The following is a 21,132-nucleotide window of genomic DNA, read 5'->3' as shown; positions in this document are numbered from 1 at the left end:
GCTCAGCAAATAATTGTCAAAAAGACTACAGATAATTTGACTTTACTAGGATCTCCTCCTCTTGAGTTGGCTGGATTTTCTATCTACTCATGATGTGATAAGGACTATTGGTTAAGATGGTCTTTTGTTTGCTTCTTGGTCTAGCAATGCTTTACCTGTTTCCTTGCCCTTCTACAACTAGTAGCATGTTTCTAGATAAAAAGAGATTTTTTTCTTGACACAGACATTTGAGGGGCAGGTGTTTCGTTGGTCATTTATTTACTGAGTGATCCCCAAGATTTTGTTGTGGCCTAATTAATGTCATAGGCTCTGGAATCAGGCCATATAGATTTGAATCACTGCTCTACCTCATATCAACTATGTGACCTTGAGCAAGTTACATGTTCTAAATTTTCATCATTAATAGATTTATATGAACCTGAGATGATTATTGTAAACATTAAATGAGGTAGTTACATAAAGTACTTAGTATAGTGTTTGGCATATATATGCCCAATAAATATTATCAGTTATAAAGTTCCATTAAGTAGCATCAGCAATATAATGATTCCTACCTCATTTTGTTTTAGAAATTTAGTGGAAGAAATGACACTTAATATTGTATTTTTTGTTTTATGAATTGTTTTTAAAAAGTCATTTTATTTTTAAATTTCATATAGGTCTGGCTAGTTTCTGTGGTGCAGTTTTTCGTAAATATCCAATTGATCTTGCTGGTCTTCTTCAATATGTGGCTAATCAGCTAAAGGCAGGCAAAAGGTATTTATAGCAAATTATATGTAAATGATATTGAATAAAGTACTTCTGGTGATAATGGGATATTAAATTGCTATTATCCTGAAAAACTATTTGTTGATTGTAGGCTTAAGTAGAATAGTTCTTCACTTATTTATGTGGAATTCTTTAATTAAAAGAAATTATAATTTAATACACAAACACTTCTTTTGCAGAATGAAATTAATGTTTGGCTATATATGTAACTCTAAAAAGACTAACTCATTTTGACTACCTGTTAAGCTTTTGAATAAATGGTTAATATGGTATATTGTAAATCCTCTTATGACAAAAGATATTTCAGTATTGACTATGCTACTGGACAGTAATTGGCCTTTGCATTAAACATTTGGTAGGAACATGTTTATTTTTAGGAATTCTTTTTGGAATTTGAGCTTCAGACATAAAGCTTACATATGTTTTGGCCAGTGTCACCTTTTCTTTATAAATACTTTTATTATTCTGGACCAATATCAGTAATTCTTGACATTTTTATTTTGATTTAGAGAAAACTTTAAAAAATAATATTTAGACTCAGGATTTTATCCACATATCACTTACTCTATGCTCATCTATCAGTCATTCCTATACATTTTACTCTTCTGTGGCTATAGGCCAGGAGAGCATGTTCTTTTTAAATCTATGCCAGTTTTCTGTACCGTGAATAGTTTTTGTGACCATCTAATTAAAAGATAGTTTAAAGAAAAATTAAAATATTTCATTGGTACTTATTGTGTACTAATTTCTGTGAGGGTTTTTTTTTTTTCTTCAAAAACCGTTTAGGGAAGACAAGGCCAGTTGAGAGAATAAACATTAAGAATCTTAGAAAACTGTTCCTTTGTCTATTAACTCATGTCTTGGGTATGTCTAGCTTTACCATTGGGAAAACATCTATATTTGTTTGGAGGAAAGAATGCTTTCACTTTATCTTCATTACTTAACTAAAGAAGATTTTGGAAGTCATAAGTGTTATTTCCATTGACAGTCCTAAACTTTGAGAATTAAAATGTATAACTGTTGGCACAGTAATAAATTGCTTAAGGCTGGCCACTAAACTGTCATCTTAGGCTCAAACACCATAACTTGGAACTTCCATTCCCTTCCTTTTTTTTCTCCCTCCCTCCCAAGTGTGCATGATTGTTTAGAGAATTGACTCTATTACCATTAAAATATATATTGGCCATCCTGTACTGGAAGACATTATTGGGTCAGCTGATAAAAATGAAATATGAACTGTAGATTAGATAAAAGTATTGTATCAGTGTTAGATTTACTAAATTGATCTATGCTGTGGTTGATGTAAGAGAATAGTGGTTTTCTTAGGAAATGCACTCTTAGGAGATATGTTCTTAGGAATTCTAGGGCTAAAATGTACCCCTAAGATGATGTTGCTTACTAAATAAGTTACTCTCAAATAGTTCAAAAGTGTGTGTGTGTGTGTGTGTGTGTGTGTGTAGAGAGAGTGAGAGGCGAAGGAGAGAAAACAAATGATAAAATGAGAAATAGGAGTAAAATGTTAGGTGAAGTTGGGGTAAAGGATATACATTGGTGTGCTTTGTACTATTTTTATTTGTACTATTTTATGCTATCTGTGTATTTGAAATTATTTCCAAGTAAAAAGTTAAAATAAACATAAACATATTGCATGGCCCAAATATTTTTCAGTATAGTTCTAGGAATGCAGTTTTTCTTTAAAAACAGCTTCAGCCCCCTTCCTCTCATTTTTATATACAGATAATTTAGGGATTTTATTAATTATAATATATTGTCACTGTTATGTTGAAGTTTCAACTGTAGGCTGTTTCTTATTTTTTCTAAATAGTTTTGACTTGCTGATATTGAAAGAAGTGGTACAAAAAATGGCAGGAATAGAAATTACAGAAGAAATGACAATGGAGCAACTAGAGGCCATGACTGGTGGAGAGCAACTAAAAGCTGAGGTGAGAATTGCTATTTTTTTATTCACTTTTTAAATTCAAAGTGTATGCATGCTCACAGTATAAAGAATTCAAACAATATATAACTACATAAAGCCAAACATCAAAACCATGCACACCCTCCTCTCACTACCACCCCCAGCTCCCTTTTAAAAATTGAAATGTTAGTTATTTTAACCCTTTAAAAAAGCTGAAACAAAGTATAAAAGAATATTATTAATACATCTATAAGGGAAACAAATATCAAACCTTCTGTGGTCCTTGATATCCTGACTGACATAAATCTGAACATAGTTATTCTGTTGTTGAATCTGCTCCACACTGAATAAAGAATAATTGTTTATAAGAGACTGCAAGGTAGAAAATGTGAAATATGCAGAAGTTTCAAGACAATTGACAATTATCTTTAAACCATTGACTATAACCAGTATTAGCGTCACTAATGTAATTCTATCTTCAGGATTGTAAGTGAACTTTCTCTGTCTTCTTCAAATCAGATGGCATGTGTTATGTATTGTGCACTGGTAAATTAATATCTTCTCTTGTGCAGGGTGGTTATTTCGGCCAGATCAGAAACACTAAAAAATCTTCACAGAGATTAAAGGATGCACTATTAGACCATGATCTTGCTCTTCCTCTCTGTTTGCTTATGGCTCAGCAGAGGAATGGAGTAATTTTTCAGGAAGGTGGAGAGAAACATTTGAAACTTGTGGGAAAGCTCTATGATCAGGCAAGTTAAAGTGGCTTTCGCGTTTATATGGATTTTTTAAATCCTGATAATGGCAAACATAGAATATTATATAACTCGAAAAATGTCATTTTGCACATCATGTGAGTGTGAAACAGCTCTAATGTAAAATAGATATTCTGAAAATGTGGGCTATTTCTGTGTAAAATTATGATATTTAAGTGATGGCTATAGGAGATGTAATAATATGTATAAGGTTTTTAGTTGAGTAGATAGCTTCAAGTTGTTTGTTCTGTCTTTCCTGATCTCTGTAAATCTGGAATTTCAATCACAACAAAGTAGATTGATCTTTATTTGTAAAATATATTTATAAATATTAAGCACCAAAACCTGTGGGCGGCCTACAAAATGTGTTTATCACTGTGTTACAAGGAAAAATGATAACATATTTTATAAAGTTTTCATCTTTTAAGGGCAAGGAATTTGATTTTTATATACATAAAATTGTTGTACGTGACTTAGGTAACATTCTATTAAAGGTGATAAACAATAGCTTGGAACTTGAGGCCTGGTTGGTATTAAAGCCTTAGATTAGTCAACTTTTCAGGACCTCGGCATCTTTTTTGTAATATGATTATGTTTGTAGATTGTCTCTAAAGTTCTTTCAATTTGCAAAATTTGAATTCTTGTTAATCAGAATATTGTTAAAATGGCATCTTAATTATTTTGGAAAATGTATGTTTTTGTAAAATGATAGCACATCAGCATTTTTTGTCTTATTTTTTAAATTTAGTGTCATGACACCCTGGTACAGTTTGGTGGGTTTTTAGCATCTAATCTAAGCACAGAAGATTATATAAAGCGAGTGCCTTCAATTGATGTACTCTGTAACGAATTTCATACACCCCATGATGCAGCATTTTTCCTGTCTAGGCCAATGTATGCACATCATATTTCAGTAAGTATAAATATCTTTGCTGCCATTCAAGAATGATTCCAAACTACTTTAGCTGTTTTATTTGTAAATGCATTTTACTTTGACATAGATATGGATAGGTCTCTTGGAGAGTTAACTCTTTTGTTAATACTCAGCTCTGAGCAGTGTATAATGAAAATGCCCTCTTTAAAAGTAAGTCGTAACTAGTTCTATAATTTTACTGTTACTAGCCACCAGTTCAGGTTGATGTCTTATGGGCTTTCTAGAACTGTAGTTCTCAAACGTTAGTGTAGATGAGAATCACCAGGGAAGCATCTTAAAAACTTGATCCCATGTCCCTAAATTTTAATTTAGTAACTCGAATGGTACCTGGGAATTTGTTTCGTTTGCTTTTTAACAAGCACTAGATGATTCTGAAACAGGTAAATGTGGTATGTTATTCTGAGCAACACTCCTGTTGAATAAGGTCCTGTTTCCTCAATGACAATATTCCTGTCAGATAGTTGACTTGCTGTTATCATACTGCCTTGAAGGAAATACAGACAGAAAGACTTACCCAGTCCCAAATCTTCTAAAAACTCTATCGTCTCTGTTGTGCAACTTCTAGGAAAGGTGTATTTAGGGTTCTTGTTTTATTTCTCTCCACCTAAATGAAACAACTAAAAACAGAAAACAGCAACAACAAAAGCAATCTAGAGCCTTCTCAAGCAGGCTATTCCAGTGGTGACTGTATTCAAATTCAAGTAAGGGTGTGAAGGAAGAGGAAACAGCCCTCTGTCCTCTGTTCTGCCACCTAGACTTTTCCCTGCAAAGCAGTGACCTAATGGGAATTCACATTTCTTTTTCCCTCAGGGCCATGGTCAGTCCTCCACTTTGACTGGAGTTCCAGCATATTCTTCATTTTAGTGTAGACTTGGATTCTGGCCCTTCTGTTTATTTGTTGTTGTTTTTAAGTCTACTGTACAAGGCTTTCACTACAGATTTTGGGGAAGATCTTGGTCCTTATCTTAAATTAGGATCCCATTTTTGTTCCCAACTGGGATACAGGGCTCTGTAGTAGAGGCATGGAAAAAGTGCTGATCGATCATTTAAGGGACCATCAGCTTTTAGTGTTTACATATCAACTGCTATGGTCTCACACTTCCTTGTAACAATTAACTAAATGTTAATTGATGTAATTATCATGGTATTAGCATTATGATGCTATTTTGTGCTATACTCTCTGGAGGGTAAAGGGATAAGGGAAGTAAGATTAGGCCTTTTCTTCTCCTTTAGAATCTCTCAATCCAGAAAATTGTATGCTCTCTGCATAGTTATGTCTTGTGTTGTCGCCCCACCCCACAGTAGATCAGTCTCAGCTATACAACAGGGGACCTGATTTCTTGAAGGACTGAGGTGGGAGAATTTCTTCATCTCAGGAATTCTGACCTGCCCTGTGCTATACTGAGAAGAGAACACAGTAATCAGCGATATTGAACCCTAGCAAACAGGAACACCTGGTTGCCTGAGGTTGGCTGAACTTTTCCAGGTCAGAAAATGGAGCAGGTCATTCATACCAATAGCTACCTTTTCTGTAGCCTGTATAAAATATTATGTCTTTGTCATTTAAGAGATACAAAAATCTAAACAAAGAAATGTCATTTCCCTCTCTGGGTTGAAGAGGAAAACAGAAAACTATACAGAGGTGGCTGTACAGTCAAGTCAGGGATAGGCCACATGCCACCCTCTGGAAAGGGAGTTCCTTGGCAACTTTGGTTGTACTGGATGGTATCCAACCTTCCCCGGGGATTCTTGGTTATGCTTCTTGGGTGAAAACCTCTCTTGAAGAGCCTTTGATGAGAGAGTATGAGTATTGGAGGTCCCTTCCATAAATTGACTACCAGCAGGCTCTCATAGGAATAATTCAGCCAACCAAACACTGCTCAGACTGTTGGGCCAACAAGAGCTTTTTGAACAGTAATGAGAAGTACAGCAATAACTGTTGATATCAGTTCTATCCCTAGATCTAGTTCCCAAGGTGACTTGAGATGTAGACCTATTATGCCTCTCCATTTGACTGAAGATGTGAGCTTGACGAGGGAGTTAAACTGACTTTAGACAAGAAAATATTCATCTAGGTAAATATGAAATGTAGGTGTCTTTTCTGATCAAGCCTATTTTTTTTAACTAGATAGGAAATAGTGGGATACCTAGCAATAGAATTCACAGATTCAGAATCAGAGGATTGGAGAGACAGGGGCTATCATATAACCCTTTCATACCTATAACTTGGTTTTCAGTTTTGATTGCTGAGACCTACCTTGGCAACATAGATATGAAAGAAAAGCTTTCCCCCAGTTAATAATTTAGATCTCACCCAAATCAGGTAGCTAAGCTATCTAATACATGTAGTTTTGGAACTATTTTATCCTATGTTTTTTCCTTAGAACCTTAGCAGATGTCATTCTGCTCATATAGATTCATATTAGTTACCATCAGTAGAATCCACTTCAAAAATTTAACCCATTTCCCATTTTCCCTGAGAATACTCGCTGGCAGCACTTGCGGCTGCAGTGTTTACCCCGAGGTAACTCGCGGATTACAGTCCTAACCTTACTCCCAAAGTTTGCCACGAAATATCTTGCTTTTATTATTTTCGTATCGCTCTAGTATTATTGATAGTCTTCGAAAACAAATGAGATCATTCTATTTATAGCATTCTGTTTTTAGTAGTGGTATTTCTGATTACAAAATATAGTAATTCTCAATTGCTGAAAATGTCAAATCCTAGAAAACATGGCATTTTTCCGCATGATATTAACATCATTCTTGAACAGTTGTTAGCCAGAGAATCATTTGATGAATCTGATTTATGTATACATTTCTGTTACATTAGGATTAAAGGCAAGTTCTGTTTAGAAATAACTCCAAGAACAGTTTTTATATTTTATTTTCACATTGAAAACCAGTCATTCACTTCAGTCTCAAAGAGTATGTTTATGTAAAATTAAATTAACGCTGGCAGCGAGCCACACTTTTTTCTCTAAATGGGAAATGGATTAAAACCGTTTCTTATCCCAACTGCCTGTCTCTCAGGTCTCTGATATAATTGGGACTTCTCTCTCATAAGTAATGTTCTTTTTATCTTTGTCACCTATGTGGTCTCAGTAGTTATCAGTGTGCTCTCTAAAGTGCAGATAATGGGAGACAAATATTCCCACTTCTAGATTAATGGTACAATTCTCAGAGCCTCTTGAGATGCAAAGAGTACTTGGTATGCCTTCAAGTCCAGTGAGCCTGGAGTATAGTGGCACTCAGGAGGGAAGGCAGCTGGACTATAAGGAGTCAAGACTCCTTCCTATCATGATGTAAAACCAAAAGCAGAACCTTTCACCTCTGACCTTGTAGTTCTGGGTTCCATAGTTAGCACAAACTGAATGATTTAAGTGTTTTTCTAACAAAGAAAAAAGTTCGTTTTAGATCTCCTCTTAGGTTCATCTTCAGGGATGAAGCCTAACCCAAACAAAATTTTCTGGATGAGAGCTCTTTCATCCTAGAGACTGAAGGTCATGAGACAATAGCAATAGCATCACTTGGTTATTATTTTCTTTATGACATTTGGCATATACTCTGTGAACTAATATGTAGTTCTTCCCATTGTACTAACAGATTTTTTTTCTCATACAATTAAGAGTATGGCCTTCCTCTGACTCCCCCCCTCCCCCTCCACCCCGCAGATTAGGATAAACCAATTGGGCCAAAAAAGTTGCATTGTTAGTTCCCATACACATTATACCCCAATATACCATAGCCATTAATAGAAAATCTCATTTAGCTTAGCATTAGGGTGACCAGTTGGTCCTGATTTGCCTAGGACTTTCCCAGTGTTAGCACTAAAGTCTTGCGTGCCAGGAAATCCCTCAATCACTGGCAAACCTGGACAGTTGGTCAGCCTACTTAGTAGTCTTATGGTACTTTCTCATAACCTTTCTTAGCATTGATGCAGCTTCTTAAATGACAAATCGTAACAGCCAGTGGGGACTACATGTAGTGATAAAACATTCCGTCCTGGCTGGTTGTCACTAGTTACATTCTGCCTCTTTACTAGTGTTAAGACCCTCTACTTGGTTCCCATGAATATTTCAAAAGCAGGAGTGGAAACCCTGCATGCCCAATCTTTGATGCAGCAGTAAGAGAGAATAGGGTGGGGGGAACAGACCGGGGACACACGTACCCTATTCACTTACTCAACAGGTCAGATTCAATAAGAATCTTTTTGAAAGCTCCTAGTGAGCACACAGGACTAAGGAGTAGAATAGCTTCCAGGGATGATTTGCCTTAAAATGAATGTTAATAAGAAATTAGAATTCCTACAACAGTTTTGATTGGTCATCTTCTGATTCTTGAAAAAGGAACATAAGTTTTTACACTGTGAAAGTCAGTGCTATAAATTGTGTGTGTGTTTACTTTTTATTTCCAGTCCAAGTATGACGAACTTAAAAAATCAGAAAAAGGAAGTAAACAACAACATAAAGTTCACAAGTACATTACATCATGTGAAATCGTGATGGCTCCTGTCCATGAAGCAGTGGTTTCTTTACATGTTTCCAAGGTCTGGGATGATATCAGCCCTCAATTCTATGCCACATTCTGGTCATTGACAATGTATGACCTTGCAGTTCCACACACCAGCTATGAACGGGAAGTCAATAAACTTAAAGTCCAGATGAAAGCAATTGATGACAATCAGGAAATGGTAGGTTTTTGTTCTAGTAGCTCAAGTGCAATAACTTCATAGCATTAATTCAACATTACCCATACTTTCTTAAAGCTACAGTCTTATTGCTATATAGTATTTTCCTAAGTGGATTTAATGGTGATCTCTCAATGGGTAGGGGCAGGCACTTGCCAAGTCGTGGAGGTTTTGATCAATCCAAAGGTATTTGAGTTTGCTTTTCTACTGAGGGCTGTGTTAGCAACTTAAAATGATCTGTGACTCCAACTGCAAGAGCAATAGGCGTTCCCAAAAGAGAGTTCTTTAGAAGAAGGCTTTATTGAAGAGGTGAGTCTTGAGCTGTGTAGGTCTTAAAGATAGATTAAGTTTGAAAATATGGAGGCAAATTGATTTTTACTCTAGAGTTTCAGCAAAGGTGTGAAATTGTCCAAGGTTTAAGGAGATAACTTTTAATATAGCAAATGGGCTTAGTGATAAATTTGGAATGGTTGGGATGTGGCCAGAGTATATAGGGCAATGAATGTTAGAAAAGAGGACTTGATAAAATTGAGAGCAGTTTTGGATTTCTGAGCCAGGGCTTGATAATGATAAAGATAATTTTTTAGAAAGATTATTTGTGGCAGTGGTATGAGGGATCCATTTTATAGGGGAAGGGACTGGCATTAGGCTGGAGATCAGCTAGGCGGCTTTTTGGGTAATTCATTGTGAAGTACTGAGAGCATAGACTATGGTGGGAGTAGTGAGAATACACAAGACTTATAAACAATTGAGATATTGGAATGAAGGAGAAGGAAGAGTCAAAGATGACTCCATGCCTCAGACTTGGAGTACCAGTGTTGCAAGGGTAACCTGTATGAAGATTGGATGACTTTGTCTTGAAATTGTTAAATGAAGGTGAGAGCACATCTCAGTAGACTCCTAAACATCCCTGTTGAAGCAATGAACATAAAATATCAGTATTTATCCCTTTTTGAGATTTTTAATTAAAATAAAGGGAGGTAATGTGCCTGTAGTTAGAAAAGTATCTAACTTATACTTTGTAGCCTCCAAATAAAAAGAAAAAAGAGAAGGAGCGTTGTACTGCTCTTCAGGACAAGCTTCTTGAAGAAGAAAAGAAACAGATGGAACATGTACAGCGAGTTCTACAGAGACTGAAGCTGGAAAAGGACAACTGGCTTTTAGCAAGTAAGTTGGAATTGTTACATTCCTGTGACTGCTAAATTACAAAAGCAAATCTTTTTAGCCTTGGAGGTGTTGAAGTGTATTATGTTTGTATTTCAACTCTGTTCACTCTCCCATTCTTTGGTTATTCATTAAGGCAGAGTCGACTTCACATGTTCATATTTCTGGAGAAATTATAAATACAAAAGTATCCACAGAGTGGAAATGAAAGTCTTATCCCAGGCATGACCTTTTGGTTACAAACTATAAATAGTTTGTGGTTTTATAGCATTCTCTACACTAAAGTTAATATGTTGTCATGTTTAGTAGCCTTGAGGCACTTGAGGAAGAAGTTTACCACTTAATATATTCTTCCCTTATTTTTAGAATCTACCAAAAATGAGACCATCACAAAATTTCTACAGCTGTGTATATTTCCTCGATGTATTTTTTCAGCAATTGATGCTGTTTACTGTGCTCGTTTTGTTGAATTGGTACATCAACAGAAAACTCCAAATTTTTCCACACTTCTTTGCTATGATCGAGTAAGTTCTTTTTATTGCAACCTTTAAAAAAAAATCTCACACAAAGATAGCTAAACATTATAATCTATAGAGGTATTATTGTGTGTGTCGTTAAAAGCATGAACTCAAGAGCCAAGTGCCTGAACTTGAATCCTAGCTCTGCTACTTTCTAGCTACATGATCTTTGGCAAGTTTTTTTAACCTCTCTGTGCCTCAGTTTTCTTATCTATAAAATGGGATGCTAGTACCTGCTTCAGAAGATTGTTGTGAGCATTAAGTGAGTCACTACACACAAAAGCACTTTGAATAGTTCCTGATACATAATAAGCACCCCTTGTTAATTTATTAACTCAACATTTGGGTTTATGTTTGTCATGATAGGTAGAACTCTCTTCTCCATTTTTAATCTTCACCCCCTCATAAACAAAAAAAAGCTTACACCTTCACAAATTCATAAAAGCAGGGTTGCTTTACAATATGGTTACCTTCACAGATTTTTGCCTCTGGCTTTTTTCTTAATAAATTACTGCATTTTGTGGTTTAAAAATGCAATATATGTTACAGCATGCCAGCTGCCTAATTTCTAGTGTCTGTCAGCCTCGCCTCTGCTTACTGTCCCCCTAACCCCAGTAATATCTATGGCTAAGTGTTTGTTAAAGAAGTTATAATGTAATAATAATGATAGTTTTTTTTGTCATTGTAAATCAGCTTTCTTTATAAAAGTTTTTGTTATTGCTTTATGAATGTGCTATTTTTTCACAAACGCTAAAATCTTTAAAGGTCTGTGGAATTGTGACTATAAAAGGAGAAGATACATTTTGACTAAACTTACCTGTTTAATTTATTATGATTTGCTATAACACAATCTTTTTTTAACATTTTGAACTAATTTTGATTTGTTTTTATTTTCCAAACATTTTTTTCCTGTAGGTTTTCTCCGACATAATTTACACAGTTGCAAGCTGTACTGAAAATGAAGCTAGTCGATATGGGAGATTTCTTTGCTGCATGTTAGAGACTGTAACCAGGTGGCACAGTGATAGAGCCACATATGAAAAGGTATGACTAATAAGTAGGCTTATATTTTACCATGCATAATGACCACTTACAGTAATCTCTAGGTTAAAATCTCTAATTTTAAAAGGGAAGCTGAGTTTAAGATTTAGTTGTAAAATGATGTTAAAAATTTAAGCATAATTCATCCATTTTTAAAAAGTGCTATCTCACACTGACAATGTTCCAAATTAGTATCATTGAATAAGTTGAACTTTTCTGTGAAAAGTACCTGTCATTCAAATGTACATCATATTTTTACATGGAATCATTAATCTAGTCTACTTCAATTTCAGCCTCTGCTGTTTTGGGGGACAGAATTTTTCTTTAAAAAGTAACAACCTTTTTTTCTCCCTTAGGAATGTGGAAATTATCCAGGATTCCTTACCATATTAAGAGCAACTGGATTCGATGGTGGAAATAAAGCTGACCAATTAGACTATGAAAATTTTCGACATGTTGTACATAAATGGCATTACAAACTAACCAAGGTAAAAAAATGTATTTCTCAAAGATGTTTTTTTTTTCTTTTCATACTTAGACTTTTATAATAATGGATCTTAAAATGTTTGTTGTAGGCATCAGTGCATTGCCTTGAAACAGGCGAATATACTCACATCAGGAATATCTTGATTGTGTTAACAAAAATACTTCCTTGGTACCCAAAAGTTTTGAATCTGGGTCAGGCTTTGGAAAGAAGAGTGCATAAAATCTGCCAAGAAGAAAAAGAGAAGAGGCCTGATCTCTATGCATTGGCTATGGGGTAACACAATTATACTTTAATGTGATTTATGAGACTAGATGACAGAAGGATTCTGAAGACTTTAAAATGTTTTACAGTGTTGAAGTTTATCTTCTGCCTTACTTCAGGAGATTATGGGAGATTATGCGATCATGTTCCCAAAGGCTGGTGAGAGTTGTCACTTCTGATTAACAGCTTCCAGTCTATACTGGATGACAGTTTCATAAGTCATATATAATATGTCTTGGTTTGGAAAAAATGTAATTTTATCATCGTTGGGTTATCAGATCTTCAGTAGTGAAAAAGTCATATTAGTTTAAGGATTAGTTTACATTGAAATTTTTGTTTGTTTGTTTGTTTATTATTTTTTTAAGCGCCTACAACACCTGGTATTCCTAGATGGTCTCCCATCCAAGTACTAACCAGGCCCGACCCTGCTTAGCTTCCGAGATCAGACGAGATCTAGCACGTTCAGGGTGGCATGGCTGTAGCGAAATTTTTACTTTTAAGAAAGCAAGTAGGGCTCTATAAAGACAAGAACTTACTGAAAATATTTTTTATTCCTTGGAACCAAGTAGTGGAGTGAATAACTTGCTAATTTTATTCTTTTAAATCCCATGTTTGTGCTATTTGATTTGTATTTGTATATTTAAAAACTTTGTGCGACTTTCAGCTACTCTGGGCAGTTGAAAAGTAGAAAGTCATACATGATACCTGAAAATGAGTTTCATCACAAAGACCCCCCTCCGAGGAATGCAGTTGCCAGTGTACAAAATGGGCCTGGTGGTGGGCCTTCTTCATCGTCGATAGGAAGTGCATCTAAATCGGATGAAAGCAGTACTGAGGAGACTGGTATGCTTATTTGTAGAAATTTATAAGTGATACATTTTGTTTCAACAACACTAAAATGTTTTGTATCACATGACAAGTAAAATGCTGGCTTAGTATTACTTTTTTATTCACTAGGTATGAGTTTATAACTGTGAAGAAGTAATCAATTCTTTGTTTCTTTCTAATTAATCTCTAATCCTTTTGCTGTGAAATTGTAGTTTACTTACATTTAGGGGCTTGCCAAATAAAACTTTACCTTTATTTCAGATAAATCAAGGGAGAGATCTCAGTGTGGTGTGAAAGGTGTTAATAAAGCTTCTAGTGCCACACCGAAAGGGAATTCAAGCAATGGAAATAGTGGCTCTAACAGGTAGGAACACTGTGCTTGCTATATGTCAAAATTCTGAATTCTTATATGACTAATCTCTTTAGACATGAATGGAAAAGAGGGTAGTAGTTGAATACTATGGAAGTCATTTATGTTGGACTTTGACCTTTTGATGATGTTCTTACCATCCTCATTATGTTTTGTATAATGTTGAGACTGACTTTGTTTCCCTTGCTGGGATACTTAGGGAAAGGTAGGTGGCGAAATTGAAAAAAAAAACATTTCAAGATTGAGTGTTTGCTGTGGACAATCTGGATAAAGATAATCAACATAAGAAAAGCCTATACTGATTTAGATCAGTGATCCTGCCAGCCAAGTCATTCAGTTCCTGATAGTAGCGCCCTTGGTTGGTTTGTGGGATAATTTTTGGTTGTTACCTTGTAGTCCTCATAGGTTATGAATGTATACAAAAGAAGGGGCTGGCATCACTTTGATCATTCTTTTTAATCTGCTATTCATTAATTTGGTTATTATTTACTTGACAAGTACTTCCTTTTTACTTGTCTAAAAGTTGCCCTTTAGTTTTCAAAGGGCATTCTTAGTTCTGTAATTTTTGAAGTCAATAAGAAACCCTTAATAATTTAAAACATGAAATATATTTTATGACTGTCTAAAAATCTTATATTTTTATTTTTAAATAGCAAAACTGTTAAAGAAAATGACAAGGAAAAAGGGAAGGAGAAAGAAAAAGATAAAAAAGAAAAGACTCCAGCTACTACTCCAGAGGCCAGGGTACTTGGTAAAGATGGTAAAGAAAAACCAAAAGAAGAGCGGCCAAATAAAGATGAAAAAGCAAGAGAGACGAAGGAAAGAACACCTAAGTCTGACAAAGAGAAAGAAAAATTGAAGAAGGAAGAAAAAGCTAAAGATGAGAAATTTAAGACCACTGTCCCTAATGTAGAATCAAAATCGACTCAAGAAAAGGAAAGAGAGAAGGAGCCATCCAGAGAAAGAGATATAGCAAAGGAAATGAAATCAAAGGAAAATGTTAAAGGAGGAGAAAAAACACCAGTTTCTGGGTCCTTGAAGTCACCTGTTCCCCGATCAGATATTGCTGAGCCTGAAAGGGGTAAATTTACCTTTACTTATATTTGTTTACCTTTGGTTGTCGTATAGTTGATTTTTGTCTCCTTGTTTTGGCAAATTACCTAGGGACTTCACTGAGGGCAACTAACACTTGATGACTTTAAAAGTTGGTGATTTTTTTTTGAAGTGTTTGGAAAAAGTGGAACTATACAATATTGTGACTATTTCTTTTTGTCCCAACAGAACAAAAACGCCGCAAAATTGATACCCACCCTTCTCCATCACATTCCTCAACAGTAAAGGTTAGTATAGCCTGACGAAGGCAGCGTCCATGTTAGGCTCACCTGTTTGGAATACGTGTCCTGACTTCCTTCAAGTCTTGTGCCAAGTATTCACTGGAGCCACTGGAGGTTTTATGTTACATTAGAAAATGAATTTTTTACATATTGGTGGACTGATATTTTTTTTTCCTGTTGAGTATTTTTGTAATAAAAATGTTAAAACTTCAAGGACCTAGCACTAATTTTGTAGTGTTTGAAAGTACAAGGAAATTTTACCCAGAAGTGCCTCACTGCTTTAAGCAGTCTTTTTGGAGTGCAATGGTGGCTACAAGCAAATGAATCTTTTCAGCAGAATGAAGCTTATTTTTCAGCATAAATAATGAAGAATATATAGCACTGAAGACTTCCTGGATGATACAGGATAAACAAGATACCTCTGAATTCATCAAGCTTCTTGATGAGCATCATACCGATGTGTGCCTTCTAAGAAGGAGTCTTGAAAGGAGTTCCATTTTAAAGTCTCCTTGGTGATCAGTTCTCCTGTAGTTGTGTATATTCAGTGAGCATGCAGCTTCTGTTGTATCTTCCCTTGGAGGTTTGTTTATACCCATTGGGTTCCCAACAAGTTGAACCTTGCGTTACGATAAAAGCAGATGTGGCATCCAATCCTACCACCCAGCAAAGAGAAACCCCAGGCATTCAACTGCAGCACAAAATCGTGGGTGTAGCCTTCTTGAAGACTCAGGGTAGCCATTCCTTGCTCCATATTTAATTTTAATTCTAAAGTCATCTAATTTCATGGAATCTTTGAATTTGCAGTACGTTGAACTTTTAAAACTGTAAGTTAACTAATTCTTCATCAAGAGCACTGTGGTGGAATACCATAATTGATTTCTTTTTCTTTTAAGTGATTTTGTGTGTGAGGATTAAATGAGCCGATACAAGTGCTTAGCTTAGTGATCAACACATAGCAAATGCTCAGTGTGTGTGTGTGTGTGTGTGTGTGTGTGTGTGTGTGTAGGGGGGTATGAGATTCACCATCAGAGGCACTTTCCACAAAAAAAAGTGATTACTCTTTTATAGAATACATTTTGTTGTTATTATAATGCCACTGAATTTTCTAGCTAACATAAAAATGTATATGTTAGAGTCACAGTAAAGTAAAAATCCAAACTTCCCTATTAAAGAAAAACTATGAAAATATAAGACAGTGTTCTTCCACAGTGACCTCCATTAATTTAAACTTTTTGTGGAGAAAAAAATGTTTTAATTTTTTTAAGCCTCTTAACATTACCTGTAGCTTAAGTACAGTGTAATGAAAAATGTGGCATTGACATTTATTTTTAAATTCTGAGCATAGAAAGATTTTTATTTGTTACATTGAGTACATATAATTTAGTTTTTTTAACATTACAATTCCATTACATGGTTTTGCTTTTGTTTTTTATTGTTGATATTCATATAATAATGACATCACGAGATTTATCCTCACAAGAAGTAGCTGGTTTATTTCCAGGTTACAGCCATACTTTCCAAAGTTCCTCTGGGTTCTGAGAACTATGCCAGCTCACCTGTCATCTCCATTCATTTTCTACAGGACAGTCTCATCGAACTCAAGGAGTCTTCAGCAAAGGTTTGAGTCTTTTAAAATCATCATGCCTAAGTAAAGCAAAATTCCTTACCTCATATATTTAGTAGATACTTTTGCCCTAGTAAATTCAGTAAGCTAGTAGAATAATCTTTAAAAACACCTCTCACAAACTGAAACAATGGATGACAATGGTCACTTTTAATGAGATTGTTATAAAATGTGCATAATGTAGCAACATTTCTATAATCTCTCCTTGCCTGCTGTGTTATGAATTATCCTTTTATGCTTCAAAATCTGGAAATAAATTTAAGGTTTGGGGAAGGCATTGTTGATTTGTTTTGGGGAGTAGGCTTATTTAATTTCTTTAAACAAATTTGTCAGGCTGTTTCCTGACTTTTTTAGACAACCTGAAAGACCAAAAACTAAATTTGATGCGTTCACATAACTATTCTAAAAACTGAGCCCATCTCAATCCATAAGATTATTTACATTGCCTCTGCTGAGCTACCTTTTTGGTAGTTGTAGCATAATATCAAGAAATGTGGTTAATGTAAACTAGTCATTTTCCTGGAGGGGAATACTCAACTCGATGGTTGTGTTTATATGTCAGTATTAATTCTTGCCTATTACTCAACTTTCTTGAGTATTCTGCTGCTAAAATAATGTGTAGTTTGTGTATCTTATTATAGAGTTCATTTCATTATTATAGTTAAATTGTCCATTGTTCATGTTATTTTGTCTTTATTATTATAAAACTTGTATCCTCCTTTACTTCCATTTTCTACTTTGCCTCTTCTTATATCTGCTAAATATGATTCTTTTCCTGATGGACCAATACAAAATGAAATTTTGAAACAAAGCCAGTTGACATTACTAACCGCTTTTAGATCTGTAGCTTTAAAATGAAATGTCTGTGGATATTGGGCAAATAACCATTAATTTTTAATAATTTAGAGTAGCCAATGTGCCTGTGTCCTGAAATTGTAGCATTGTTTTCAGAATATGCTGTATTAATCAAGAGTATCAGTTGTACTGTCAATGCTTTCTTTTAAAGTAAAACTTTTTATTGGCTAAGTTAAACATGTATTGCAGTATAGTAGGTTTTCATAACCAGTTTGGGATTGTGTATGTCAGTCTTAACCATCAGTGGCTTGTGTGGGCTATTTTAAGTTCTGGATTAACAATGTTACCTTGTATTTATTTCCTGAAACATACTTTGAAGCAGTTTGACACTTGCTGTTACAGTTAACCGGATTTTCTAATCAATGATGAAGATTATGGTTCCTTATATTTGTAAAAGCCTTGTGAAAATAACACATATGTGAGAGAAACATATGTTATTTCATGCTCAGTATGGTGCTGAGAGGTAGATAGGGCAGGTGGTAGCATCTTTTTGACAAAGAAAAGACTAAAAAAAATTCATAATTCCTTCCCAGTGGCATCTAACTTGTCACTATCAAAATTTGGACTACAAGTAAGGTTCCTCAAGTGTTTTTACAACAATGAATTACAATGAATTACAAGGAAAGAAATTATAGTTCCGTGATTCTTAGCACCTATTTCAACAGTAGTTGACAAGGTTCCTAAGTCTTTTAGTGTGTTTATCTTTCTTTTTTAAAAAATTATAATGATTCAATCTTCCTACTCCCGCCCTTTAAAAAAAGATGGTGACTTCTTAAGAATTTAAAATTCAATAGATTTATTCCACATTCAACCAGAAAATTTTGAAAAATGGCATATGAATACACTTCTAAAAATTATGTGACTCAAACCACTTTTCAGATCCTTAGTGCTTGTATGATATCTGGCAATATTATTTGGCATTCAGTAAATACTTGAAATTAATTCTTAGGCCTTTGGACTTTGGTAAAGCATCCAAAGTTTACTGGTCTGCATAGTTGATGTTGCATTTTTATGTTTCTAGGAAATTTTAATAGTATGTGAATATCTTAGAAAAAATTTTATTGGACTTTGATCTCTAAAATTGATCTTTATATACATTCACTGCTCTTGAGGTAGCTTTTACTTTTTAGAGGACTTGAAAGACGTGTGTCTACTTTTTCTTGTTGTCTTGTCACTCTTAAATATACAGTTGTTACCCTGCCCTTACATGTAAAGTTATGCCCTGGGATTTTTTTTTCTTTTTAATTATTATTAAATTACTTACTATTTTCACTTTCTAATTCATAGTAAAATGTAATGCATGGACTTGGCTTTTCAAGTAGGATTAGTTAAAGAGAAAAAAATCTAGCTTAGTATCTAAATATTTTTTCAGTTCACCTTCCACCCCCAATTTGCGATTGGCATATTTCCAGTTTTGGTCAGTTGTGTTTTTATCCTGCAATCCTACCAGCTACATCTGATGAAGAATGTGTGAAAAGCACGCTCCTTTAACCTAGCTTCTCTGTAATTTAGGAGGGCAGCAGTAACCACCACAAAAGAGAATGCTGCTTTTAATTCTGCTCGCCATCTTAAAACAAGGATTTACAACCAAACCCAAGCCTACAAGTGAGGCCATCTTTATATATTGTAGCTTTAATAAGTAAAATGTAGCAGTGTTCTCTTAAACAAATTTTGAAAATCAATCAAATTGTTTTTTGGACCTAATGATTCCAGTGTCAAAAATAAAAGCAAATCAGAAACAAAATTCAACAACACTACATGCAGATCAGTTTAACAAATCATTGATTTTATTTGGCAGACATGTATTGAGTATTCACTATGTGTGTACAAGATACTAGTAAGTGTGTAAAAGTTGAAAAGGCACATTAGCTCCTCTACCATACTGGAAACTATGTTATAGATGAAAATAAATGACATAAAATTAATGGAAAAAAGTGAAAATAAAATAGGTTCACTGGAAAGTGAGTTGCAGAGTTGAGAGACAGTTGAACTGCTGATGACTTTTGAGCCATCTTTGAAGGCTAAGTAGGCTTTTAACAGATTAAGGTAAAAGCGAGCATCCATTCTGGTGAAGAGCTTTGGGAAGGACAGGGTATTAGGGAGCAGTTGTAGCTACAGCATAGAGTGCATTGGGTTGTTCCATGGTAGGATATAATCCTGTGAAGATTGTGAAGAGCTTGGAATACCTAAGCTAAGGAGTATGCATTTTATTCTATACGTAATGAAAGACTATCGTGATCAGAACTATTCTTAGAAAGGTAGAAAGAAGGAATAGAATTGAGTGCATTTCTAAACTAAGAATTTCTAGGTTTCTCAATTCCTTACAATGCAGAATTTAAGTTAGGCACAGTTAAAAACATTCTTGGGTGTGTGTGTGGGGTGTGTGTGTGTGTGTGGTGTGTGTGTGTGTGTGCGTGCGCGCACGCGCGCACTACATGCTTATTTGTAACCACAAACTTTTTTTTTTTTGCTTTTATTGGGAAAATTAAGCAATACTTGAAGTCGTCTTTGAGTGTTGCAGTAATATTTATCAGTTTTATGAATAATATCGACATGAATAGAAAATCTTGAAATGTCTTTCAGGGTATTATACCCAGCAAGGATACCTTTTGGACAAGCACTTTTATGACTGTTTCTCATTCTCTTGCTCTTTGTTATTAATGAACATTTTGTCTATTTCAGTTGACCATCAACTTTTAAACATTTAAAAAAAATCTACTTCTGCACTGCTATGGCAGTATTTCTGAGCCAGCTGAATTGAAAATAATTGGTGTTGTTAAAAAATAAGTGTTTAATTCTCAAATTGATGCTTGTCTTTTTTCACTTACTCCTTTGAATACCAAAGGATTTCCTTGTGTAAAAAGATTTGACTTTTGACTATTCTTTTCATTCCTAAGGTATAGCTAGAATTGCGTAGTTATGTAACAAGTTATATTCAGTATTCTGCTGCCTGATACTTTTAATGTCTTAAACATAAGCTTGTAGCACAGTTGTAAATGCTATAAGGTTAAGTATCTGATTTCCTTAATATTTACTTTTATAATGGATTTTCATATTTACACCTTGCATAAGTAAGGTATCTCTTATTTAGAGTTAGGAAATCCTTGATCTTTGGCAGTTTTATTGCCAGTGGACCTTTGGTAGAGAAAGAATAGGCAGAGGAGAACATCAGTTCATCATTTTTCAGTCTTTGAGTTGTTTCATCATCCTCAGCTGACCGTATGATTTTCTGAGTTATTTAGAACTAGTAGGACAAATTTCACAGTAGTGATTATTTGATAGAAATTGCAGTGCTTTCAGAAGTAGAGAATATGCAGCCTTTACATTTGTAAAAATAATTTATAGGATAATCTATACATGGTATATACTGAGGGAGAAAAGACTGATCAGTCAGTCATGGCTAGGCTTTATACTTTAGCTCACTGTCATTGATTACCTATCAGTAGATGCTAAAACTATTTAAAATTTCCATGATTATAGAGAGGTTTATTTTTATTTTTTTACAGTAGAGAAAGTCCAGCAACTATTTTTCATGTATGGACTCTTGTAATGGTGGTTATAAGTCCTCACAATAGAACTATAAAA

The 21,132-nt window shown here is 34.7% G+C and overlaps 1 protein-coding gene and 1 pseudogene across 9 annotated transcripts in view; one reads left to right on the top strand and one right to left on the bottom strand.

Annotated features, from left to right (window-relative positions):
* The window catches only part of THOC2 (THO complex 2), a 99,122-nt gene that overhangs the window by 67,628 nt on the left and 10,362 nt on the right, over nt 1-21,132 (top strand). For 4 of the 9 annotated variants that reach the window (XM_006916161.3, XM_025049780.1, XM_025049779.1 and 1 more), the window contains 15 exons: nt 660-756; nt 2,594-2,711; nt 3,259-3,438; nt 4,190-4,354; nt 8,793-9,068; nt 10,091-10,232; nt 10,596-10,753; nt 11,663-11,791; nt 12,145-12,276; nt 12,364-12,548; nt 13,201-13,379; nt 13,626-13,728; nt 14,388-14,815; nt 15,016-15,074; nt 16,651-16,686. In XM_006916161.3, coding sequence (XP_006916223.1) covers nt 660-756; nt 2,594-2,711; nt 3,259-3,438; nt 4,190-4,354; nt 8,793-9,068; nt 10,091-10,232; nt 10,596-10,753; nt 11,663-11,791; nt 12,145-12,276; nt 12,364-12,548; nt 13,201-13,379; nt 13,626-13,728; nt 14,388-14,815; nt 15,016-15,074; nt 16,651-16,686 — 2,387 coding nt within the window. Of the gene's footprint in view, nt 1-659; nt 757-2,593; nt 2,712-3,258; nt 3,439-4,189; nt 4,355-8,792; nt 9,069-10,090; nt 10,233-10,595; nt 10,754-11,662; nt 11,792-12,144; nt 12,277-12,363; nt 12,549-13,200; nt 13,380-13,625; nt 13,729-14,387; nt 14,816-15,015; nt 15,075-16,554; nt 16,687-21,132 lie in introns of all 9 variants that reach the window. The other 5 variants (XM_025049778.1, XM_025049776.1, XM_025049775.1 and 2 more) reach the window with 3 other exon arrangements.
* Nucleotides 12,902-13,020, bottom strand: LOC112483240 (annotated as a pseudogene).

Source organism: Pteropus alecto, unplaced genomic scaffold (assembly GCF_000325575.1).
Source record: "Pteropus alecto unplaced genomic scaffold, ASM32557v1 scaffold116, whole genome shotgun sequence".
NCBI lineage: Eukaryota > Metazoa > Chordata > Mammalia > Chiroptera > Pteropodidae > Pteropus > Pteropus alecto.
This window is presented reverse-complemented; position numbering and strand designations above follow the sequence as displayed.